Source organism: Nipponia nippon, unplaced genomic scaffold, assembly GCF_047370975.1.
Source record: "Nipponia nippon isolate SJK-2023a ecotype South Korea unplaced genomic scaffold, ASM4737097v1 scaffold_7, whole genome shotgun sequence".
Classification (NCBI taxonomy): domain Eukaryota; kingdom Metazoa; phylum Chordata; class Aves; order Pelecaniformes; family Threskiornithidae; genus Nipponia; species Nipponia nippon.
Genome location: NW_028262391.1, coordinates 48,715,449 through 48,738,365, shown reverse-complemented (window position 1 = coordinate 48,738,365; position 22,917 = coordinate 48,715,449). Strand labels below are relative to the sequence as shown.

The 22,917-nt window shown below is 43.1% G+C and overlaps 1 protein-coding gene across 1 annotated transcript in view; it reads right to left on the bottom strand.

Moving 5' to 3' along the window:
• GAN (gigaxonin) overlaps positions 1–22,031 on the bottom strand; it is a 29,132-nt gene extending 7,101 nt beyond the window's left edge. Inside the window, exons 1-9 of the mRNA XM_087739490.1 lie at positions 21,763–22,031; positions 7,724–7,838; positions 6,489–6,839; positions 5,793–6,010; positions 4,718–4,839; positions 4,121–4,233; positions 2,894–3,043; positions 2,426–2,562; positions 1,790–1,918 (exon numbers count right to left, since the gene is read on the bottom strand). Of these exons, the coding sequence (XP_087595616.1) occupies positions 1,790–1,918; positions 2,426–2,562; positions 2,894–3,043; positions 4,121–4,233; positions 4,718–4,839; positions 5,793–6,010; positions 6,489–6,839; positions 7,724–7,838; positions 21,763–21,929 (1,502 nt within the window). The 5' untranslated portion in view covers positions 21,930–22,031. The remainder of the gene's footprint in view (positions 1–1,789; positions 1,919–2,425; positions 2,563–2,893; positions 3,044–4,120; positions 4,234–4,717; positions 4,840–5,792; positions 6,011–6,488; positions 6,840–7,723; positions 7,839–21,762) is intronic.
• Positions 22,032–22,917: the final 886 nt, after the last annotated feature.

Below are 22,917 nucleotides of genomic sequence, written 5' to 3'. Positions count from 1 at the left end.
GCGCAAATTTGTGCTGAGTTAAATTTCCAAGCTCAAATTCTGTGCAGCGGCAGAGCAGAAAGGCAAAGTCTGAATATCTCCGCAGCCCTCAACACATGCCTCCTCCAGCAGCTCGAGACTCGGGTTACTTGCTGCTGCCTCGCCTTCCTCCGCGCCAGCACAGCCCTCATGCCCCGCACGGGGTACTAGAATAAGGCCCGAAGCAACTGGGTTTTTGTTATATTTTTACTTGAATCCTGTAACACCTCTGGGGTGCCACCGAGCAAAGAGGCAAATCCACAGGTTAGAAATACTGCCGGCAGGCCTCGGTGCTGCAGTCAGCAGGTGGCACCAGGGACTCGCCCGCCGCACCTCTGCTGGAACCTCCGAGATTGCTCAAACTCCTCTTTCTGAAAGCTCAGTCTGTATCAACCAGTGAAACAGGTTTAGAGTGGCTGGTGCGGAATCATGAGCTATTACATACCACCTTTTGAAGAACAGAATCAGCCTGGAAGTATTTCAGGCAAATCAACTAAAAAGAGCAAGCAGGAGATAAGGGAGCACTTCTTTCCAGAATTCTTTCCCTTTCAAAGACCTCTTGCCAAAAAGTTAATCAGCTTTTAGCATTTCCCCACACCCCCATAGGGCTAGAAAACGCTAGAGAGCATCAGCAGCAATAGCCTTTCTTATCTGTCTGCTTCCTATAACCACTTTAAACAGTGGGTTTTCTCCAGCTTCATTTGATTAGATTTAGTTTGGGCATCACTTTGAACACCACAGAAGACCTCTTCATACAGAAATTAAAGTCACTCTATATCTACATCTTGCAAGAAAATTATATAATGAACTTACATCTACTATTCTATTTTTTTGTGCTTTTATACAGGTCACATCATAAATCAGCCTTGACTTGTAATACAGACGTATTAATCTCCTCCACTGTCAACAAGCCTTGAAACATCTGACCACAAAGTCTTATTTCAATTTAGTTTATAAAAAAGACAATCATCCAATTTATGGTTATGTGCAAGAAAAAAAAAACCACTGGAGGAACCAAAGCTTGTCAGTTATGACTGGAGAATAAGGTGACTATACGCAGAATTCTGTCTAACATAACATTTTGAGTAGTTACCACATGTAGTTAGGTGGATTCCGATACCAGAGCCAAGAGATAACAGATTAAGTCATCAGAAGCAGATTCAAAACAAACAAAAGGAGATTAGCCACACACAGTGTGTCAAAGTGGCTGTGGAATGTATAGCATCCACAGTGTCTTTCCTATGGCAAAAGCCTGCATGGGTTTAAAAAGCAATCAGCTATAAACGCTTGGAACAAAAATGCATTAAATTTCGTATCTCCAGCTTAGGAATTCCCTAAGCTGCAAATCCCTGGAGATAGGACTGGATCATGGAGAAGTACCCCTGTACATAGTCACGCTCCTCCATGAGCGCTCGCAAGCAGCCTAGGGCATGAGCACGGGGGGCAGCAGTACCCTGCACGTGGGGAAATCCCGGAGTGCAGGGGAAGAACCAGGCAAACTACCCGTGTGATCAAGGCATTTCTCCTGTTCAGAGGCACACAAGACTGACATGGTGGCCCAGGGCTTTAGGCTTGGCATCTTAGAGGGACAAGCCACTGAGGCAGATGGACATTTGGCAACAGCCATACTGGATCATAAAAGGCAAAATGAGTAACAGAGACACATGGGAAAGATCTAATATGCTTTGAAGTGCTGGAGCAACGGAGTGGGGAACAGACAGGTGAGTGTGGAAGGCATGTATTTTCTACGTTTATAGCTACAGCTAGTTACCTTTTGAACTCATCATGATAAAATTCAGATTTGCATGTCACCATCTCACTGGCTTGACTGTCGTCACGACTCCTGACCCCACCAAACACATAAAGCTCAGAGGCAACTCCACAGGCCACTGCCCCAAATCTGAGAATCCAAATAAGAAAAAAAAAAATAAATGCAACACATCAAAACCATTTCATATATCCTTCTGAACTTTCTCAAATTTTTTTTTACTTTTTTAAAAATTTATATACACACCCCCCTTATATGTTCAACAAGATTACATGAGTCATTAATATGAATTGTAAGCACTTAATTCAGACCACGTAAAAGAACAAAACAGCGCAGTATTTCTCTCTGGTCAAAATCTGAAGTTCCAATTGAACTAAATCTCTGGTTTTCATTTTGCATCAGGGTAGCATTAATTGTAACATCAGGAGTGTATTTCTACAAAATTCGTATTTGTTGTTTGGATGCTTATCTTTAAGGCTTAACTACAGGCCACCATGATTCAGAAAGACATGGTGAAATCCATAGAGCCTCTGACAGCCATCTTCAGGGATCCATCAGAGGAAGGACAACTTCCTCTCATCGGAGCGTTAAAAGAGGTTGTACACAGCAATCTATTTCCCCCCTTCCATTTTCACTCACCTTCTCTCTTTCAGAGGACAGATTGCTGTCCACTGCTGAGTCCTAGGGTCATAACACTCAACAGACTCAAAGAGTTTTCCATAAGAGCCTCCACCCATTGCATAGATTTTCTTCTTCATAGCTGCATAGCAGCCAATCTTGTGGAAAAAAGAAAAAGTACATCGAAAATCACACACAAATGCACAGTATCGAGAGCTCAAAACTAACTATATAAGCATACACACACCTGTGTATTTGGGTTGCCTGTTACACGTGTCAAACAACGCTGTGCATAAAAATTCTCAGCCACAGTTTTGTTTTGGTATATAAATAAAGAGCTGCTCTCCCTCATTTCATTTTGAGAGTATTTGTTACAGCTTCTACTTGAAGCAAAAGGTTGAAGTATATATATATATATATATATATATTTCATGTTGGCATCACCTATTTAACAATAAGTAATGCGGTAACATATGATGTAGTTCTTACCTTTCTAACCATGGTCAAGTCTGGCTGCTTGGTCCAGGTCCGGCTATAAATATCATAGCTCTCCATAGAGATTAGCTCCCTTTCACCGTCCTCACCTCCCAGAATATACAGAATTCCATCAATCTCTACCACACCAAAATTATGTCGTGCCTAAGGAATATCAAAAAGTCAACATTGTAAAACATAATGCCATTGTGAATAAATCAATACAATCTTTTCTTCAACATATCTGCCTACAAAGTGATATTGGTATTATGCCTGGGTTTTGTGGGGTTTGTTTGTTTGTTTTTAAATGGTGAAGTCCTAAACTCCAGAATAAGTTTATTAATTTATTCAACTAAACAAAAGGTATTCAAAAAAGACAGAGCAGCAAAAGCCAAAGAGACCGCACAGAAATCTAAGAACAAAGCTTGGCTGTATTTCAGTTTGCGTAGTAGTGGCCTCCACGATGAAGCTGTTGCTTGCAGGTCTCTACAGCAGCGAAACATTATCTGTGAGAAGGCCGCTCTTCTATTTTGTATGCGGGAGCAGAGCTACCCTCAGTCCCACAGTAAAGAGGAAACATAATGTGTATCATAAAGTCTTACTCACAGTAAGCAGGAAACTTAATACATCGTAACTACAAATGCGGCCAAAACTACAGGCCCTTGCCAACCAGAGACCGTAATGAGGGAAATCCTGTGGCAAACAACAATTTCTTAATAAACACCCTATGCTGATTTAAGAAGATAAAAACACAGGTGCATTAAGGATATATGTTTACAAATAATAAACTGTTACTTTTTGATGGAATGCAAACATGAAGAAGGAAGCATTAACTCAGACCAAGCCTAAATACGTCTGCGCAAGCCAAGTTCTGTATGTTGGCCCGTCCTCTGTCCATCTTTTCTGCACAGTCCAATCCCTTCGTCCATTTAAGAGTTCTCTTGTTTGAGAAGGCCAGTATAGGCAGAACATTAAGTATGCGATATGACTGATTCATTATGAAATTCCTGAAATTTTGTAGGTCACCTTTACAGCTACCTCTTCACTAATTGTTTAGATTTTCCAGATCTTGGAGTCTGTATCAGACCACAAATATAGCGACAGGATATAAACAGAAGTCAGTCTCTATTTTGAATGTGTAAGATGCAAGTGACTGGAGATTCAGAATAAAATTTTGCAGAAGAAAAGGAACATTTTGACAAAGTAAAAACTTAAATCCCAACAGTTAGACAGTGATCTTGCCTCATTCATTGGTGGTAAGGAACTCCATGAATTGGTATCTGGATCGTATTTCTCTCCAGAGCTTAGTGTCCCCTTGTTTTCATCCTGACCACCAAGCACAAATAAAAATCCTTCTGTAAAACAAAATGTAATATGATCTTAAAAAAAGGACTCACACCTGTATACTGAGCAAGACAACGTGACTGGTGAGCTGTACCCTGGAATTCGCTAAGAGATTCAGACCAGTCACAGGTCAAACTCTGGACTGGAGAAGGTAAAGCACATATTTATACCCCGACTCAAGCCTACCCCTGCAGATACTCTTCAACATATTCAGTGATGCAGCAACTAGAATTTACTTAAAACATGAAATACTCCTGCAGAGACAGATGCAGCAGATTCCCGCAAAATGTTGCGGGAATAGTGATTTTAAGACACTCAGATGACAGGGATTTTCACAGAATCAAGTAATGTTCTGGGCAGACAAAGGGGAAGCATGAAATAACCCCAGTGCAGTCAGTCTTAAAGAAAAAATATTATTATAAGCTGTATCTCAGATTTTGAGGCACTGGTAAGTTTTCATAATATTGACTTTACAAATACAAAGTTCCCCTTTACCTGCTGACAATACTCCATGATTGATCCTTGGAATACTCATAGGAGCAAGTTCAATCCAGAGCTGTCTATTGGGATCATAAAGAGGACACATACACCGCATCACTGAGGTTGGTTTCCGTGATCTGAACACAGGGTGGGGAGGGAACAAACAAAAACAGAAAGACAAGACAGAGTTTTACGAGTTCATTGGTAACAACTTGTGTTCGAAACTTGCTTGCTCATGTTTTAGTACGTATTCATAAAGCGTGGCATTTCCCTGGTAAGGAAAAGACCCCCCAAACCAAACGTGTGTAAACTGAGCTTTGTACAGACTGGAGACATCAGAAGCAGATGCACTTTATTCGTGCTGTATCTGCCTGCAACGTTTTTCATGAAGGAACTTTGAACAAACTAAAAAGAACTGACAGGGAGTATTAGTAATGTCTTCAGTAAAGCGATCCACAAACTGATGTGCAAAATATTATTTATTTTATTACAATTCTATAAAGAGCAAACATCTAAGTGCTAAACTTATTTAAACAGGACAAAACCCTGCCCTCTACTGCAGGGGGTACTCAAGAAAAGAAAGGGATTATTGTGTGGAACAGGAATTTTCACCCGGCATCTCAGATGCATCACTAATTACTTTTTTTTGGATCCACAGCTACTATAAACACAACAGTTTAAGCACGCATTCATTATTTTTAAGATTTATTATAGATGCTGTTCGGATCATTAGAAAAGTGTTTCTCCAACGTTCTGTGCTTATTTTGAGTAAAGCCTATTCAGTTAAAAAAAAAAAAAACCCAAAACAACAAAAACCAGCCAACACTTACTGAACAAACAACACATCCTACTCCAAGTCTATTACATGTTGAATGTCAGAAAATTACCACAAAATAACTATTCATTGCTGAATCATTCACCAAGGTATTTTAGGCGTGTCTGACCAACTTAAAAACAAACTCAAATGACAGAGTAATAAGCCCATTAGGTGCACATACTCTCTCCACACTGTGTTTTCAGACGTGCCCTGGATGCTAGGCACTTGTATTTTTACCAGCTGTGACGACCTGTGATGCCACTTCACACTTACACTCGTTCTTCCCCACCAACGGTCACTATACACTCCGAGTAACCCCGGGGCTTGAAGGAGGCCAGCATCGCCTCTCCCTGCTGGGGCGGCGTCAGGGGAATATTGTTGCATTCCTTGACGATCTCCCGTACCAGCGGTTCACTCATCATCTGCTCACGTAAATACGCTGCGTCCAAGCCCGAAACCCACACCGCTGACATGACATCCTTCATGTGAACCTACAGAAAGAGACAAATGCCAGAAAATCCCCCAAACTTTACAGAACAGCATTAAGGCACTCGTACATATAGATGCTTCTATATTTATCAAAAACTTCTTGAGTATTTTTGATATTTGCACATAACAAGAAAATCTACAACACAATGTTATTAAGAAAATGCATCAACTCTTCAAAGTTTCACTACAAAGGTGCTACTTGCTTTCTCTCTACAAAAACAAGATTATATCATCAAATGCCAAAAAGGTACTTTTTTTCTTAATGCCTATTAAATAATAAAGACAGCAGATGATACATCATCAACACAGCTTTCACCCTTTTACTGCAATTCCGCTGTCTGCATTTCAGGCAAAATTCCACTAATTCTATAAGTGCAAGATTAGCCCTGAAATAAACGGATCTATTTTAAGTTCCCACCGATTACAATAAACCCACTGATTTGGGCCACATTCAAAATATAAACATTTGGATGTCCTGACCTTTCTCGATTCTGAATCATGAGAAATCCACCTAATCACCGCTTCAAAGACGTATCTTTCATTTCCAACATTGAGCTTTTCCATCGACAGCACTTCTTTCAGTTTTTGAGGAGTCAGTTCCAAGAATTCCTCTGTGCTGCTGACATCTCGAAAGTGAGTTTCCAGATACTCTGAGGCAAGGTAGTGAACATGATGCAAACAATAGTGCAGTGCAAAGTCCCGAATACCAATACAGTTCTCAGCAGCTATGCAACCTTCTAAAAACTCACAGCAGAGAGTTTTTAAGTCTGTAAGCAGCAGGAGATCAGCTGCCTGTACCACATCTTGGATAGTTTCTTCATTTAGCCTGATCTGCAAGAATTAATTTAGAAGTTATAGCTACTATCACTCATTTGTTTCATGACATGTCCACATTCATTACACTCATTCTCAGTGGCTGAAAGATGGAGTATTAATACCAGCGTAAAAATTACGAGAAATTGATATGACTGCTACACATTTATAAATTCACATAGGGATGGAAAGGCATCTGCTTGACAGAAGGTGTCAAGCAGAATTTCGCGCCTGAAGTAACCATAAAATTGCTCATCTAATCTGGGAACCTAAAATTAATTTTGCTGCAGTAAATAAATAATTTTTTAAAATGCATGTCCAGAAGAGAATTTCAAGCCACATCTGCCTTTTCTTTTTCTCCTGAAAGTTAAACTCGTTCAGCAATCGCAATCTGGTTCCGAATAAACCGGACATACCAACTTTAATTCCTGCTAAGGCTACTGGTACAAAGATCTGAAGGGGCAGGCTGCCAGCAGCAAGAGGCCGGAGAGGCGGGCAGGAGGGTCAGTAAGGGAGGATACTGAGGTATGGTAATGCTCAGTGACGGGGTCTCAATCTCCATTGCTGACAAACCAGTTCTCTTCTAGAGGTGCCAAAGACTGCATGTTTTAAAGCAGGTTACTGAAGGTAGCCACAAATTTTAATACAAGCATTTAATACAAGCATTTGACATTGACTCTTGTAGAGTCCTCCCCCACTGCACGAGAAGAGCAGAGACAACTCTTGCAGAGCATATTGCCTCTATTTCACATGCACAGCCCCGCTGTGATATATCGCTTTGCGGAACCTTTATCACAAAGCTTTAAACCTCAACAGGTTTATCTTTCAGGATAGCAGTGTTAAAACCCAGGTTATTTTGCCAAATAGTTCAATTTCCATCTAGGTTTTTTTTAATACCATACCTGCCCACTGAAGATGTAATCTAGTATCTCTTTCATGATATCAACAGATATCCCTTCAAGTTCAATCTTGTATGTTGAGCCATCATCCTTTGGAGGATTATAATTCAATTTTGTTCTAAGAGAGAAGAAAAGGAAAAAAAAAGCTCATAACCTGGGCATTGCTTGTTCTCAGTTTTCTGAAGAAACACATGCTAGCTATGGATCACTTGAGCTATTACAGAGATGTTAAAACCTTACAACATGATGTGAAAACTGTCTCTCTTGAATTAGCATGAAAAGGACGTACGTATGGTCTCTAATATCGCTCATCACATTTCCAAACTGAACAAATACGTTAGCCTTGCAAGCTACCTATGGCATCAAAGAGCCAAAGTAATTTTTTCCCAGCTCGTTCATCACAAGCAGTGAAAAACTTCAGCTTGGAACTCCAAACAGAACAGCGGCTCTGCTGACTGATGAAACACAAGAATTTGCTTTGATAAAGGTGGGAAAAAACCCCAAAACAATAATAAAAAAACCCAAACACTTTACCAAGAAAAAAATAATTACAGTGAGCAGACGTGATCAGAATATACACTGGCAGCACAAATACTTGGATTGCATTACCATTTTGTGGAGTTTATGATGTTATCAGCCTAATGCTATGCCCGGCTGTAACTGAACTGTGCGCTCACAGTTGTAGGAAACAGGCCATGTGCTGCTCAGCCGAGCTTTAAATATTCATCTACATCAGTGGACGCTTCACTTATGAGCAATTTCTTCAAAAATACCAGGAACAGTTTGATGTGCCTTTGAATAGAATGGAGGGCGTCTGGGAGACAAAGATGAGAAAGTAACAGTAATAATAATGACACAGCAGACGGCTTTGGTTTCCATCATCTGTTAGTACAAACGCTTTTTCCAGGAAAGACAACTTTAAGCGGAGCAGTGTTCACCAGACTAGCGAAAACAGCCACAACAGCTAATAAAATAGCATTTTCAACATCTTTTTTCCATGCTTTAGGCAACCAAGGATACATTACATAAAGACCAGAAAACTTGTTTCAGTGCCTCTCTTGTGTGTATACGTAGAGATCTGTATCACAGCACGTTTAAATAGAAGCCTTTAAAAAGGTTTTTGTATTAATTTTAATATATCCTTAAATAGAATTAGCTTCTTAATGTGAAAAGCTGTGGCTTTGCTAAGCTGAAAGCATCCAGATTGCTGCAGTCTTTCGCTATCCACACTCATACTAAGTAAATACATAAATAGGACTTAGCTAAGGGCAGATTCTGCTTCACTTACTCATATCAGAATAAATAGTTTCTCACAAAATAAGATATAACTCATATCAAATAAAATCCTAGTCTACAAGGAGCTATTTTTAAGCATGAATAAGGATGGTAATTTTAGCCCTGAAGTTAGTCATATTTGTGGTCGTCTTTTCACATTGCTTTTCTACGCTGCAAGAGACACATCACCAGTGAGCAGAACGCTCTGGGAGAGAACGCTGCTCCGATGCGTGACTGTACGAGGGCTGAAGCTAAAGCTGCTTCGCTCCGTGTTTGTACAGCACCTAGCACAAGTTATAATACAAATATTAACAACAACAACAACATAACATGGATTAGGAAATTGTTTATTTCCTAACACTTGAAAGGAGATTAGAAAAATTCAGCCTGTTCTCTAAACAGTCTACGTGACTTCCAATAAGACACGTGCTGCAATAGCAGATGCTGATTTGCAGCTTGTCAGCTGAAAACTTCTAAACCGAATGCACGGCTCAAGCAATCCCCTGCAATGTGCATCTCGACTCACGCCACCCTCGCCCGCGTGCAATGTGCGTTCTTCGTGCCTACCACTCCAAATAAATGAAGGAGCACATACACACAGAGTAACATGCGCTTGCAACTCTAACCCAGTATCGAGGTTTCTTTACACACATTTTCAAGCCTATCCAAACTACCTCAATTTTAATTATGCTGACTATGCTCGAGTTTTGGGTTTCTTGGTTTGTAATGAAAGCTGTGTCTTGTTTCCTGGGATGAAACTGTGTTTTCTTTTAATTTAACATAAAATGTATCAAGGTTTGCAGTGCCTAGCTTCCTTCACCAGAAAAGAGAGACCGTCAGATGGTATCTATATTTCATACGTATCAGGTACCTATGAGTAGCTGGCATGGTCAAATACACAGCGGTAACTACACAGAACCTGGGTAGTCCAACACATTGTGGGGCTTAAAACAGATGCAAGGCATATAATAAACACATTTCATGCCAGCACTAATGGAGAGATTATGGAAAGGACTAGCGCTACTTATCACTAACTTTCATCTTAGCATCCCCTGTACACACCCAAGCTAAACCACCTCTTGCATGGACTTTACACCGACACCTCCTAGTAACGAGAAAGTGTTGTTCAGAGGTTTTGGGTCTCATCAGGCTAATGTTCTAATTACTGTGTACTTTTTACAATCAACAGTTGTTAACCTGAAAAGAAATAAGCCAAGCACTGATCCAAGCCCAAAACACAAACTCAAAGCAGAAAAATAACCTTGAGAACAAATCGATTGATTTCCAAGTTACAGATACTCCTATGTGGGCAAATATTCACCTTATGCAAATGCATTCCAGTTCAGACTACGCTTTGTTCCTGTCATCTGTTCTGAGAGGCAGTAGTTATCCACCTGTCACACAACTTTAATTTGTTAGTTAATAAACTACCAGGTCATTTATTTTGGTACAAAGATTTCTGAGCTATGACACGAGAACCATTCCCAAAGGGCAGCTGGAGGTGCTCCTTGTCACTCCTGTCAAGTACTGCAGGACAGCTGCTGGCTGTTGGGAAGAGGGGAGGGAAAAAATCATGCAAGGACATATTATAACCAGGTTTGGGGCTGGAAAAGTTGAAGAGAAAATTGTGAGTCTAACGTGGAAAGAAAGCTGAAGGAGAAGAAAAAAGTAGGAGGTACGTAAGCAGAGGGCAAGGAGCCATGCCTCCTCTTGCATCACCCAGCATCAGCTGTTACCTGCACCCACACCTCGCCAGCAAACCGAGGTCTGGCACCCTTGTCGTAACACATGCAGCAGACACGACGAGAAAGTTTCAGAACACGTTTGTGCCCTGTTCAGAAAGACAGGGCGGCAGCACATTGTGAAATACTGAACCCTGGTCCTCTATCAAATTTCACTTTAGAAAAAACGTTTCTCGCTATGCTTAAGCAGAGGTTTTCCAACCTGTCAGTATCCCAGGAGGGAAGATGTTTTCCTTCCACCATGCTCCTCCTCACGGTGGTTTATTCAGCCTATGACTTGTGTGGCAGAGAGCTGGAAGTGGCCATCAGCAACCAAGGTGCAGAGATGTGCCCAGCTCCAGCACGGCTGCTTCTAACACATGCATGTGACAGCTTCCGACTCCAGACAACACTTCTAACTACGTAAAAGCACTTTAAAAGTTGCCAAACCACAGCAGAAAAGGCTGCCTTAATCTTCCTTAATTCAGATGAAACACTGGAACATCAAGATTTAGAAGGAAATAAAATTCCCCCACAGCCAACCAGAAAACCCATTAGCTGGGAGCAGAGCACAGCCGCGACGCATACCCAGCTGGGGGAAACAAAACAAGGCAACTTCGTCCTGTTTTCTTAAGTAATTTAATTTTGAGCAGCTTGACTCCATACATGTTTTAAAGGGAAGTTTTCCATTTTTTTAATTACAAAGATCATAATTGTAAGTTGCAATTGCTTCCATTTACATAAACAGTGTTCTACAAATGCATAACATTCACCCCAACTTCTTGTACCTGGTCAGGAAAACTGCTTGGCACATACTACACCTTCAGCAAGTGGCATAGGAACAACGGGGTTTATGTTGTGTTTTGATGTTGTGTGTCTGTGTGACAAATTTAGAATCTGCTCTTCCACATCACTTAAGGAATACAATCCTAATGAGTCAGCTCAAATGACACTACATAAGGCAGAATGAGGAAAAAAATTCCAATACCTTTTCTGTATACGTAAGCAACAATATAAGCAAGGTAAATCGTTAAAATGAAAACGAGGGCTTAAGAACAAATGTTGATATTGCTAGGAGTCACAATTCACATCTAATGGCATAAAACAGATGCAAGTAATTAAAAAAAAAAACCCCCAACATATAAATTTAAGACCGTCCACAGTTCTTGTTAAAATTAAGATGGATTTTCCAACTTACCTCTCATTTTAAAAGAACAAAACAAAGAAAAACACATAGTCATACTTCCAAGCTTACAGCCAAGCCCATGTGGGAGCACTGTTGTGGGACAGTTAAGATGCATGGGAAGCACATGGAGAAAGGGTTCGTATGTCTGAAAACTTGTTTTTCCTATGTTTTACAGTTGACAGTTTACAAGAGAGGGAATAACAACTTAAAAAAACCCAACCAAGCAAAACAACAACAAAATGAAAACCAAAACAAGTAATTCAGCTGCCACCAACAAAGTTTGCTTTCCTGAGTCAGATATAATTCTGCGGGAATACTTTTATCTTTAAAACCTCTGCCTTATTTGTTAACTATTATGAAAAGATAACCCATGTATTTCAACAATGGTGACATAAGTTATAAAGAGACCAACAGTACAACTCTTGGAATGCTTTAATCATTAGAGCGCCGGTATATTGGTACCTAAACAGGTAAAGAAAACATCTGCCTGCAAAGATTGCACCTTTGTAAATGAGAATGCTCTAGACCACATTCACCTCAAGCAGGTTTACGATATTTAGAGCGAACAACAATTGAAAAATCTGGAAAACAAAAGACTGACGCTTTGGTTTTGATGCTTTGCAACACAAAACTTTTGCCTGCTCTCACATCATCGCACCGCAAGCGACGCAGCTCCCTGACCTACTTACGCAGCTGTAGCAGGGTGTCAGAACAAAGCTGCAGGAGACAAGAGGGAAACACTTGGCTCTTTGAAAGGAGCTGTCTTTCCAAATTAATGATTCTGCCCCAGATTAACCATAAGAGCTAGTCTACACAAGCCTTGCCAATATTGCCACGCTAGCAAACCTTAGCGTTAGAGCAGCAACGCCATCGTTCCAAACCAAAGAGTAATAAAATTGGGGTTTGATGATATATCCTTTACCTGCACCAGTGTTTTGGCCTTCTCCAGAGAGCATCAGCATTTTAAAATGAAGTTCAACGTCCAACAAACGTTTCCAGCAAAGACATGCACCAAACCTAAAACACGCTCACAGGGATGACTCAGTCCCAAAAATGGCAAGCGAGTACTTTGAGATTTTGCATCCGTAAGGAGAAAAACTTCAAAATTCTGCTTTTGATGCAAGCATGAGGTCAACTTAGTCTCCTCCTGATCTGGGCTTCCTTATGTGCAAGTCTTTAGAGTACAAGCTTTCCATGTTAAATCTAATTAAGTACTACTTAGGACTGACCGTTTTAATGGTGAAGTTCTTTCATTTGTCCGCATTTATCCCTGCAACATTTTCTCCCATGAAAGCTGGTCTTTCTGCATGCAAAAAACTTTAATAATCACATTATTAACCAGGTCAGACACAAAACCATGATGCAGCAGTTCACTCCACCCACTGCCATCCTCCAAAAAGATATTTTACAACCAAATCAGAAGGTTTCCTTTGAGGTCGCACCCTGGCCTTTAGCAGCACACATGAAAGACAGTCTTTACCACACCCTGCAAAGGGTGCCAGCTCTCAGAGGATTTTGGCTATGCCTCTCGTATGCCTGTCTTCTTAAGATTATCTGTAACTGCAACTTCAGGTCTCAAGGCAAAGTAGTCCACCTAACAGCTCAGCACAAAAACCTGCAGAAGCTGCTTTGCTTGGTTTAAGAGAAACAACAACTAGGAATAACTTTTATTTTTTCATCTGTTGGAAAGTTTAAGTCAGGCAAAAATGTAAGGCTTTACCCCCACCCCGCTAAGAAAGAGAACAAAGCAATTACTTCGGCAGCAGCACAGGAGACGTGTACAGGGCTCATGGGCTTCGCTCAGTGAAGAGCTTGTTTACCCTGAAAATCCAAAGTTACTCTGACTACACTGAGCTCATTCAGAGCTAGATTGTAATCGAAATTGGAAATCTACCCTCAACCAGCACGTCTTGCCTAAACATGCAACTTAGCCCTAAGTAGACAGAACACACAGCTGATGAACACAGTCCCAAGAACGGACTCTTGGAGCTTCTCAGCAGCAGCAGGTACCTGCCGTTTCATTTTACTTCAGGTTTTTTGTTTTTTTTTAACCAACTTGGAAAACAACCAACCAACTACACCAGCTGAGCTTACAAAGAAGTCAATTACAAGCAACGCAGATGAGCTGGCTGTTGGGCACCGATGGTCCATGCCATGCACCTCGTACGCGGCGTGAAGCGCAGCTCGGCCTCATCTATGCGCGTAGCCAAGTAGACCGGGTTCAGCAGTCACCTGTTCAGCTCTTCTCACGTGAAGCACAGATCTATTACGTACCTTCTTGTATTAGAAATACCTGCCACTGGATTTAGAAAGGTGCGTTTGGGGTTTTTTCTTTCTTTGTTTTTAAAAGGTGGGGAAAAAATATCTAATCCCTGCTCCTCAATGGGCAGCAGGCTAGCTCGCATGGAACACTCATCAAAGCATCTGCTTAAGTAACTAAATCTGTATCGTATTTATGCCATATTTGTGCTATGCGTGACACTCAAGTTCACTCACTAAATACATGATTCATGAGATTTCCAGTCCACATCAGTTGAAAATTTAGCTTTCTACTAAACAGCAGTGTTACACCTATTAGATAGGAAGTTGGAACTAGGACTTCCTCAGAAAAGCAAAGGAAAACATTTCTGGAATACAGTTTTAAACCAAGAAATTAACTGTATCTTACTTGAAAACATGTCTTCTTTCAAATTAATTCTACTTTTAAACTTGTTAAAAATGCTTTTTTAGAAGGAACAAGTACAACACCATGCCCCTGCTGTTAAACTCACCATTAAATATATTTAAGAAATGCAGTGGTGTGTAGTGTGTCTCTAATAATCCAAACATTCCTGTGACTTACTAAAATCATATTTGGAAAACACCAAGGAACCTGCTGAGAAAACTTGGTTTAATCAGGTTTTTACACCTCACTGATCCTTATCGCACATGGGAGAAATAAGCATCAGAGTCAGAAGAAGACTTTGATAATCACTGGCAAAGTCTGAAGTTGAATGGACAAGTGCATGAGTAGTATCGTGGGATAGCTGGAAGATGTGACAAACACTGTGTTTCTTTGGGAATCCAACGGAGGAAGGCACCAGAGCTCTGGATATACTGGGAGCTGGAAAACAGAGATCTGCAAGACTATCACGGAAAGGGATAACACAGCCAAGAGGAAAAAGGAATGAGGAGTGTGGATCTCACCAGGACACGAAGGAAGAGCCAAGAGTCTGCAATTAAGAGTACTAACCGTGTACATAAACAATAACAAGAGCTGTACTAGGTAGCTTGAAGTTGTTCAGGAGATGTAAACCAACATGCCTGAGGACATAAACCAGCCACTAACTACATGTATTCAGAACATAGTTCCTTGATAGGCAACAAGCAATTTTGAAGCTGTCCATAACAGTGATTTTGTTTGTTTTCTTGGAAATATTAAGCAGTTGCATAAATATAATATGCAAGGCAAATAGGAGACTGGAGACTCCCGTATGTATAGGCAATGCTACACTGGTACTCAGTACCAGGACAGAGAGAAAGCTTTGTACAATACATGAAAGAGGTCTCAACAGAGAACGAAGAAACAAGCTCTTTAAAACCATTAGCTACTTTTCATATTTGTCAGTCCACACGAGAAGGAAGTTCCTTTTGTAACTGCAGCTGAGACCAATGCAAACAAAACACGCTCAAACAAAAAGAAACAAAACCCCAAACACAAATCAAGAAGTCTAGGTTCATCAACTCCAGATCTTTCTCCAGACATGAGCACCTTCAGAACAGCCCTGCTCCAGCCCCAAAATACATTTTAAAGCATGCAAGAAAAATTATTGATAAAAAAAGGTTCTTTCAATAATAAAAGTTTTGCCAAACAAGGCAATTAATGCAGGTGTAAAGGCAAGCTACAGCATATAAATTACCCAGCCATCTCAAGCAGCTCCATCCTGCCACACCTCCTTCCACCCCAACTCGCCTCTTGCATCAGGCACGCAGATGAACTGCGCATCTTCAGATACAAAGAAAGGCCAAGAAATCTCATCTCAAGTTCTCCTGCGTAAACAAGATGGTCTGATTTCCAGTTCTCCCTTTGCCTGACATGTAGGAGCAGCCCAACTCTATTCTCTTACTATTTTGAGCTGGGTAAGAGTCTTATTGCCTCCTTCCTTCAGGCCATCTTTAGGGGCTTGTTGGAGCAGGAATATAATCAACAACTCCCCATTCAAGCCTGGTATAGTGATTTTTAAATCCTTTTTTAAACCATAAGCTTTTAACATACCTTTATCACGGCTGCCCCTCAACTACTTACCCAAACATAACACGCATTTAGGCGCTTCTCCCAAGTTATGCCAGGTAGAGAGTTTCTGGAGAAGGCAACTATTTTGATTTATTGCTTCTCAAAGTTACACAGACTTTACAACTCAGTCATCTCTAAAACATCACAGGTGATATTGTAGTTTCATTTAAAAAAAACCCAAAACAAACTATGCCTGATTTAAAAAACACCTTTAAAAGTCTGGAGGCAAATTCTGGCCTGATTTGTTCCCGACTTCCTAATGCCAAGGCAACCTGTAAAATTCCCAGGAGACTGCCAGAAACAAACTTCTCCTAAGAAAACTTGAAGATGACATGGCTTTAGATCCCTCCTTGATAGCGCAGTTACCACAACGCTGCCCTGCACGCCCTGTGAAGAGGGAACAAGAGCTGGCATGAGCACAGCACGATTTGGCTAAACCAGAACTTGAGCGCACAGGGTCTTGACAACCAAATACCTCCCAGCTTCAGCAGCGGTTTGTATTCCTGACTTCAGTACCAGTCCCAAATAGAAAAACTTTTAACACACTATGAAAGCTCTCTACAAATGTCAATAAAAACCAAATGGGCACTAAGAAATAAGCAGCAGAAGTTACGGGCACGCATTGCCTTCTACCTCGCCTTGCTCTACAATACTTATTGTCTGACAAGCGTAACAAAAACTGCCAAGCCGCACCTTGTCAGCGCGCTGCAGAACAGACGTCCCGTCCCACTTTTCATGCCTGCACCTAGGGATGCTCACAGACACACTTACACAAGAGGTCTCAGCAGACCGCCTTCTCACTGTTTCATGACTACTCAAGACGCTCCAAGTGCCAGCACGCAGAGGAAAGGACAGGAGTTCTGTGACAGCAGACCTGTCCCACCACATCTCCACAGAAGTCGATTTCAGCACTGGCGGAGAGGTTACGGTTTTGTGGCTGTGCAAGGGTCCTACGAGGCCTGCAATCATTTAGGGATGTCAGAAGGTTGAACGGCACAAGCGAGACGATGCAAATGCTGCCAGGTTATTTCTGACCAAAACCAATTTACAAGACGCGCAGCTATTTACAAGTAAATGGAAAACAATGCGAACTTAATTTTACATTTTTAGTTTTGTTGAGCTATATTATGCTCATCTGGAAAAAGATGAAAATATTGTTACTGGTCCATTACTAAGTTAGAAAAGCCTTGGGGAACAGTATAGAATACACACACAGATCTGTAATCTGTTCACACGGATGCATGAAAACCAAAGACAAAACTTGCTGAGATAACAAAAATGTCTTAATTCAATTTCTAATACAGCAGCACAATCCCTGCGTAACAACATTAAGTTCATCTAAGAATTTGAGCTTAAATATCCTCTTTGCTAAGGTACTTCCCACGTGCTCTCTGCGATACAGGCAAGCAGACAGTAAGCTAGCAAAATATTAGGAGTTGCAAGTTTCAGCTGGCCAGGAACGCCTCATGCCAGACAGTGACAGATCTGTTCGGATGAGAACATCTGCTGCTACTGTTGAGGATACCAGGAATACCTGGACCAAATCTATCCTATAAAAGGTCTGTGGATATATGCTACAACTTATGCCAAATTTACTAGTGCAAGCATGGTTTATTCTGGTAAAAGCACTCTTGTGCCACCATAATTTACACTAGGCTCACAAACTAAATAAATTAAACCAGAGCAATAGAATTGTCTCTACATTAGGGCAATTGTCAGGACAAAAAGTGCTAAGAAAAAGTGCAGGCTTCTGGCTGATTTGTTACAGAAAAGAAAATCAAGAGCTAAGCTGGCTTGAATTTAACTTCTCTGGGAGGTACAGCAACATCCCTTTGAGCCAAACCACGCTTTGTCCTATGGCAGTCTCTTCCTCAGGAATCCTCCTTTTCTCAGGCTCAGGAACATACCACAAGATGTCAGAGATATGCAGGAAGACTTCTGTGTTTTGTAAACGACAGGATTTGCTCCAGGGGCACACAGAGGGATTAGATAAACCTGTACATGTAAGGCAATTCTGTAGGAATTCACACAACCACCCCAGACCTCGCTGCCCTCAGAGAGCTACAAGCAACTTGGCATTAAGCCGTTGAGGCAAGACCTCAAGAATCAAACTACCACAAAAATTAGAAGTCTTATTGGTCCCACAGACTGAAAATTTGTTCATGAAACAGACATTTTTTTTCTGTACTTGCAGAAGCCAGCTGATGGTCAAGAAAGGCAGATGGGGCCTGCGACACCAGTAATACTTCCATGTGTTTCTGCATCCCCTTCACATCTTTCGACCTCTCCCCACTGAAGCCACCATTTTTGAGCTGCATGGATAATCCAGTTGCCAAATAATTAGAAGGAAGCCACATCTCTATAATTTAGAAGTGTCCTACTCATAACCAGTCAGTCAAACAGCTTCCATGCAAAACTCAAAAGCAGGTAAGGCTCCTCTCTCTGTGGCTGCACAAATCCTTCAGCACACACAGACTCTGCTCACACCCAACCACCCCCTCAGAAAGTCCATGCCTACTTATTTTCCTACTCACACCCTAAACTAAGCATTCATGCAAACCCTACACAGCTTCTGAACTCCCCCACCAACTGGCCCACAGCCACAATACATAACGACACAGCCAGAGACAGAAAACACCACGCCAACTCATACTTCCACTTCTTCACTGCCCAGTGTAAGTTTCACATACCTACTCATTTTTTTCTTCCAAGTTTTACTTCTGGAATTAGTTAATGGATTTTTCAGAGCTTTATATTGGAGTTTTTCAAATGAGAGCGACCCAAATCAATCGGCATTTGGAGAGCGTAACAGCCTCTGGTACCAGAGCATGCTTTGGAATCACCTACCCTTAAAATACAAGGACATCAAATTCCTGAGTCTCCTGCAATAACCCTTTATACAGAAACCTAAACCAATCATTTTATTTGAAAAAACAACACTCAAAATAAACAGGACTTGCACAGACTAGGTATAGGCTGGAGATAAAATTTATCTCCAAAAAGAGCCACTGAAACATTACTTTTGGCTGGAAACTTAATGCTCCAACATTGGCAACCTACCTGACCAATTCTACCCAACGTGAAGACCAGCTGGACTAAAAGATAGATCCTGGAGTGACAAAAAGAAGAGAGATAGGCAGCAGGTAAAAATTAGGCTCTGCAAGTGTAGGCAATAGAAATGTGTTTCTTAATGTGCCATACAAGAACTAGGTACATGTATTTTTCGTTCTTTACGTCTTGCAAGCCTGAGGAGAAAAGATGAGTAAGCTTAAAAAAAAACCCCAAAACCCAAAACAAAACCAAAAAACAAAACACCAACTTAATCATATTTATATATTAATGCACGTAACCTACTTTCACACATAGCTAATGCGTTCCTTCATGGGATTTGAACCTGAATAATTTTGAGTTTAAAAAAACCCACAACTCTAATGACTACAAGTTTTGTTGCTAATGTAGTTATGTCTGGTGCTCTTACTCCTCACACACGCTTAACTCCTGCTTCCCCAGTACATTTTTCAGAGATGAACAGAACGCAATGCTTAAAGATGAAATTCAGTGAAGACGTACTTCTCCACAGAATAATTTACAATATCTTTTAATTAAGCAGTCTTTTTCACAGTAAAAGATTGCACATTTCCTGTAAACTCATCTTGCTGTTACAGTAGAAGAGCAGTTTTTCCAAGAATATGACCTCTTTCCACCTAGAGCAACCCTCCTGAACCTTAATTTCAGATATAGCATACGGTCATCTAAAACATGATGACCAACAACCTAAAAAGCATGCAAGCGTTTTGAAGCGTATTGGATCAATGGCTCATTTCAATTTCATGTCTTTGATTTGTCTTTCACCACAGTCTTCCAAAACTGCTTCTCAAGACAAGCAGTGAAAAAAATTATTATTGGTACATAGGCTCCACGGTGTCTTCTTTGCAAATTCTTGCTGATCTTCCTTCACCATGCATTTTATTTCATTTTATATCTCAGCTCCGCCACCTCAACCGGTGCAGAGAACTGTTTCTTTAAGTCTTAAGTCCACGATCAACACCCATTTAAAAGTTAATCACCAGCTTCATATTCTATTTATTTTTCGTTTATTTTTGTACTTGAGAATGTCGAAGTTGTACTACAATGGCCACCCAAAAGACCATACTGCCTAAAAGCAGAGGATAATACGACACTGAAGCAGGCGGCATTCTTTTGGAGAGCGGCATACAGACTCCCCATCCCCACCTAGCGCAAATATGCCGGTTTTATGACAACTTCGCAGGAAGCTGCCACTGGAAGGAATGCCCAACCATCACAAAAAGTCTGCTACAGACTTACGATAGTCCTGCGTATAAGCGATACTGAAAAGTCTGCTCCTACTTTACAGGCTAAGACAAAATTAGTGTCTTTGTTACCTGCAAATGATAGGACTTAAAAATAAAAACCCGTCAGAATTAACCGCTTGTACGTTTCATTTACCCTCTCTGAGACGCAGATATGTACTACAGAAATCTTATGGCGGGTATGTTCTTTTTACCTGATGTCATCGGACTCATCACCACTGAGTGCGACGGAGTTCAAACTGCTGTCAATGGCTGCAGCAGGACCTTTCCTGAAATGGGTTTCCATGAAAACAGTCCGGGATAAACCGTTCGCCAGGCCACCTCAGAAACCATGACTGTGCTAATGCAGCTCGTCCTCCCCAACGCTCACCCTCAAACTGCGCGGTTCTGACTGCACCCGCTGCCGGCACCCGCTGCCAAGAGCGGCCAGCTCTCCTGGCACGGCCGGGCACAACGAACCTCTGGCAATTTCCGAGTTATGTTCTTAGATATTGCACGGGCACACGGGAACGAGAGATGGGGAGACAAACCAATATTTTTTTAATTTAAAAGCAGATGTACTTCAGAATCCACCACCGCCGCCCGGAGCCCTGTCTCGCTAGAAGGCATTAAGAAGGATAAAAAAGATCCTGAAGCGCTGAGTCGGCGCAGCCGAAGGTCGCAAGCCCCCGCTCCCCCGCGGCGGCAGCGGGCAGCGGCCCCGGCAGCCCCGCTCGCAGGCACAGCCGCGGCCGCTGCCCCTCGGCCGGCCGCCTCCCCTGCGATCCTTGCAAGTTTATTTTTTCCGGGTCGCTTGTTTACGCCAGGCACTTGGTAGCACCTCAGTTGTTTCAAGCCTGAAAAAAGCAGCCGCTTCAGGCAGAGAACACGCCTGCTCCTCCGGAGGGACTCGGCTCCGCGGGGGGAGCGCAGGGTGGCACCGGCCGGAGCGGGGCCGGGGGCGGAACCGGCCGAGCCCCCGCTCTCACCGGGGCGCTCGGGCAAACTCCGGGGCCGGCGGTGCACCGGGAGGGCAGGGCAGGGCAGGGCAGGGCAGGGCAGGGCAGGGCAGGCCCGCTCCGCTCCGCTCCGCCGCCGGCAGACGCCCCCCCCGCCGGCCTCCCCCGACTCCTTCGTCCTTTACAGAAGCCGAGCCCGCTCCTTACGTAACCATAACGGCCCGCAACGGCCGCCCCCCCCCCCCCAGGCCCGGGAGCGCGGCCTCCCGCCGAGTCGCCGCTCGGGGACTGCGGGCCGGCTCCGGGCCCCGGCCGTACCTGATGTAGGGGCTGGCGGCCGCCAGGATGTTCTTCTGCACCGGGATCTCCTCCCCCTCCAGCACCAGGTGCGCGTCGCAGAAGCGGCTCTCCTCGCGGAAGGAGCTGAGGGCCCGCAGCAGCCGCGCCGGGTGCTGGGGGTCCGACACGGCGCTCGGCCCCGACATGCTGCCGGGCCGGGCCGGGCCCCGCCGAGCCGCGCCGAGCCGAGCCGAGCCGCGCCGCGCCGCGCCGCGCCGGGCCGGCCGCCTCAATCACTGCCCTCACACCATGGCTGCCAGCCCGCCGCTGACATCATCTCCCTGCGCCGCCCCGCCCGGCCGCCGGCCCCCCTGCGGGGCGGGAGCGGGAGCGGGGCCGGCCCCGGCTGCCCCCGGCGCGGCGGGCGGGCGGCCTGACTCACCCGGCCCGGCCCGGCCCGGCCCTTCTGCCGCTGCCCGCCGGGGCAGGAGCGGGGCAGGGCAGGGCAGGGCCGGGCCGGGCAGGGCGGCGCGGGTGCCCGCAGGTCGGGGACCCAGAACTCAGCATCGCCTGCGAAATTACCTCTTTTTTTCCCTCTCGGCTTTAAAATGTGACTAAAACCAGCCTTTTAGTTATTTATTTTTCCCCTTACATGAGCTAGAGGTGGAAATGACAGGCGTTAGTAAGAGAATGAGAATTAAATACAGTGAGACTGGTTTCGATAGTGCCGCTTTCCGTAGCTGCCAGCTGGAAATGCGCCCTTTTCAGGCAAAAAGGTTTTCTTCAGGACTGTTCGCAAGGTTTTAGGCCATATATTTAACGTGCACATTAAGAGGTGACTTGATTCCGTCTGCCGCTGCTTTCTTTAACAGCATCCAGTGTTTAAGTAGTGGAACTATTTGCACCGAGTGAAAGTGTTTCAAAAACTGTGATCGGCTTTACTGACAGTTCAGCCGCTGCTGCCAGGAGGCGGCAAACACGGGGGCTCACCGGGGCCCAGAAGCAGCCTTGGATTTCTTGGGCTGTGAAACACGCAAAAGGACATCACGCTTCCCGTTCCTCCACTGGGAGAATGACATTTTCAGTATTTCTCATCCAGTAAAGCTGTGGTGGGTCACGTGCTTTTATTATTTGCATTTCTTTAAACGAGTGATGTCAAAAATACCTAGCTTTGAAATGTGGACAACTTGAAAT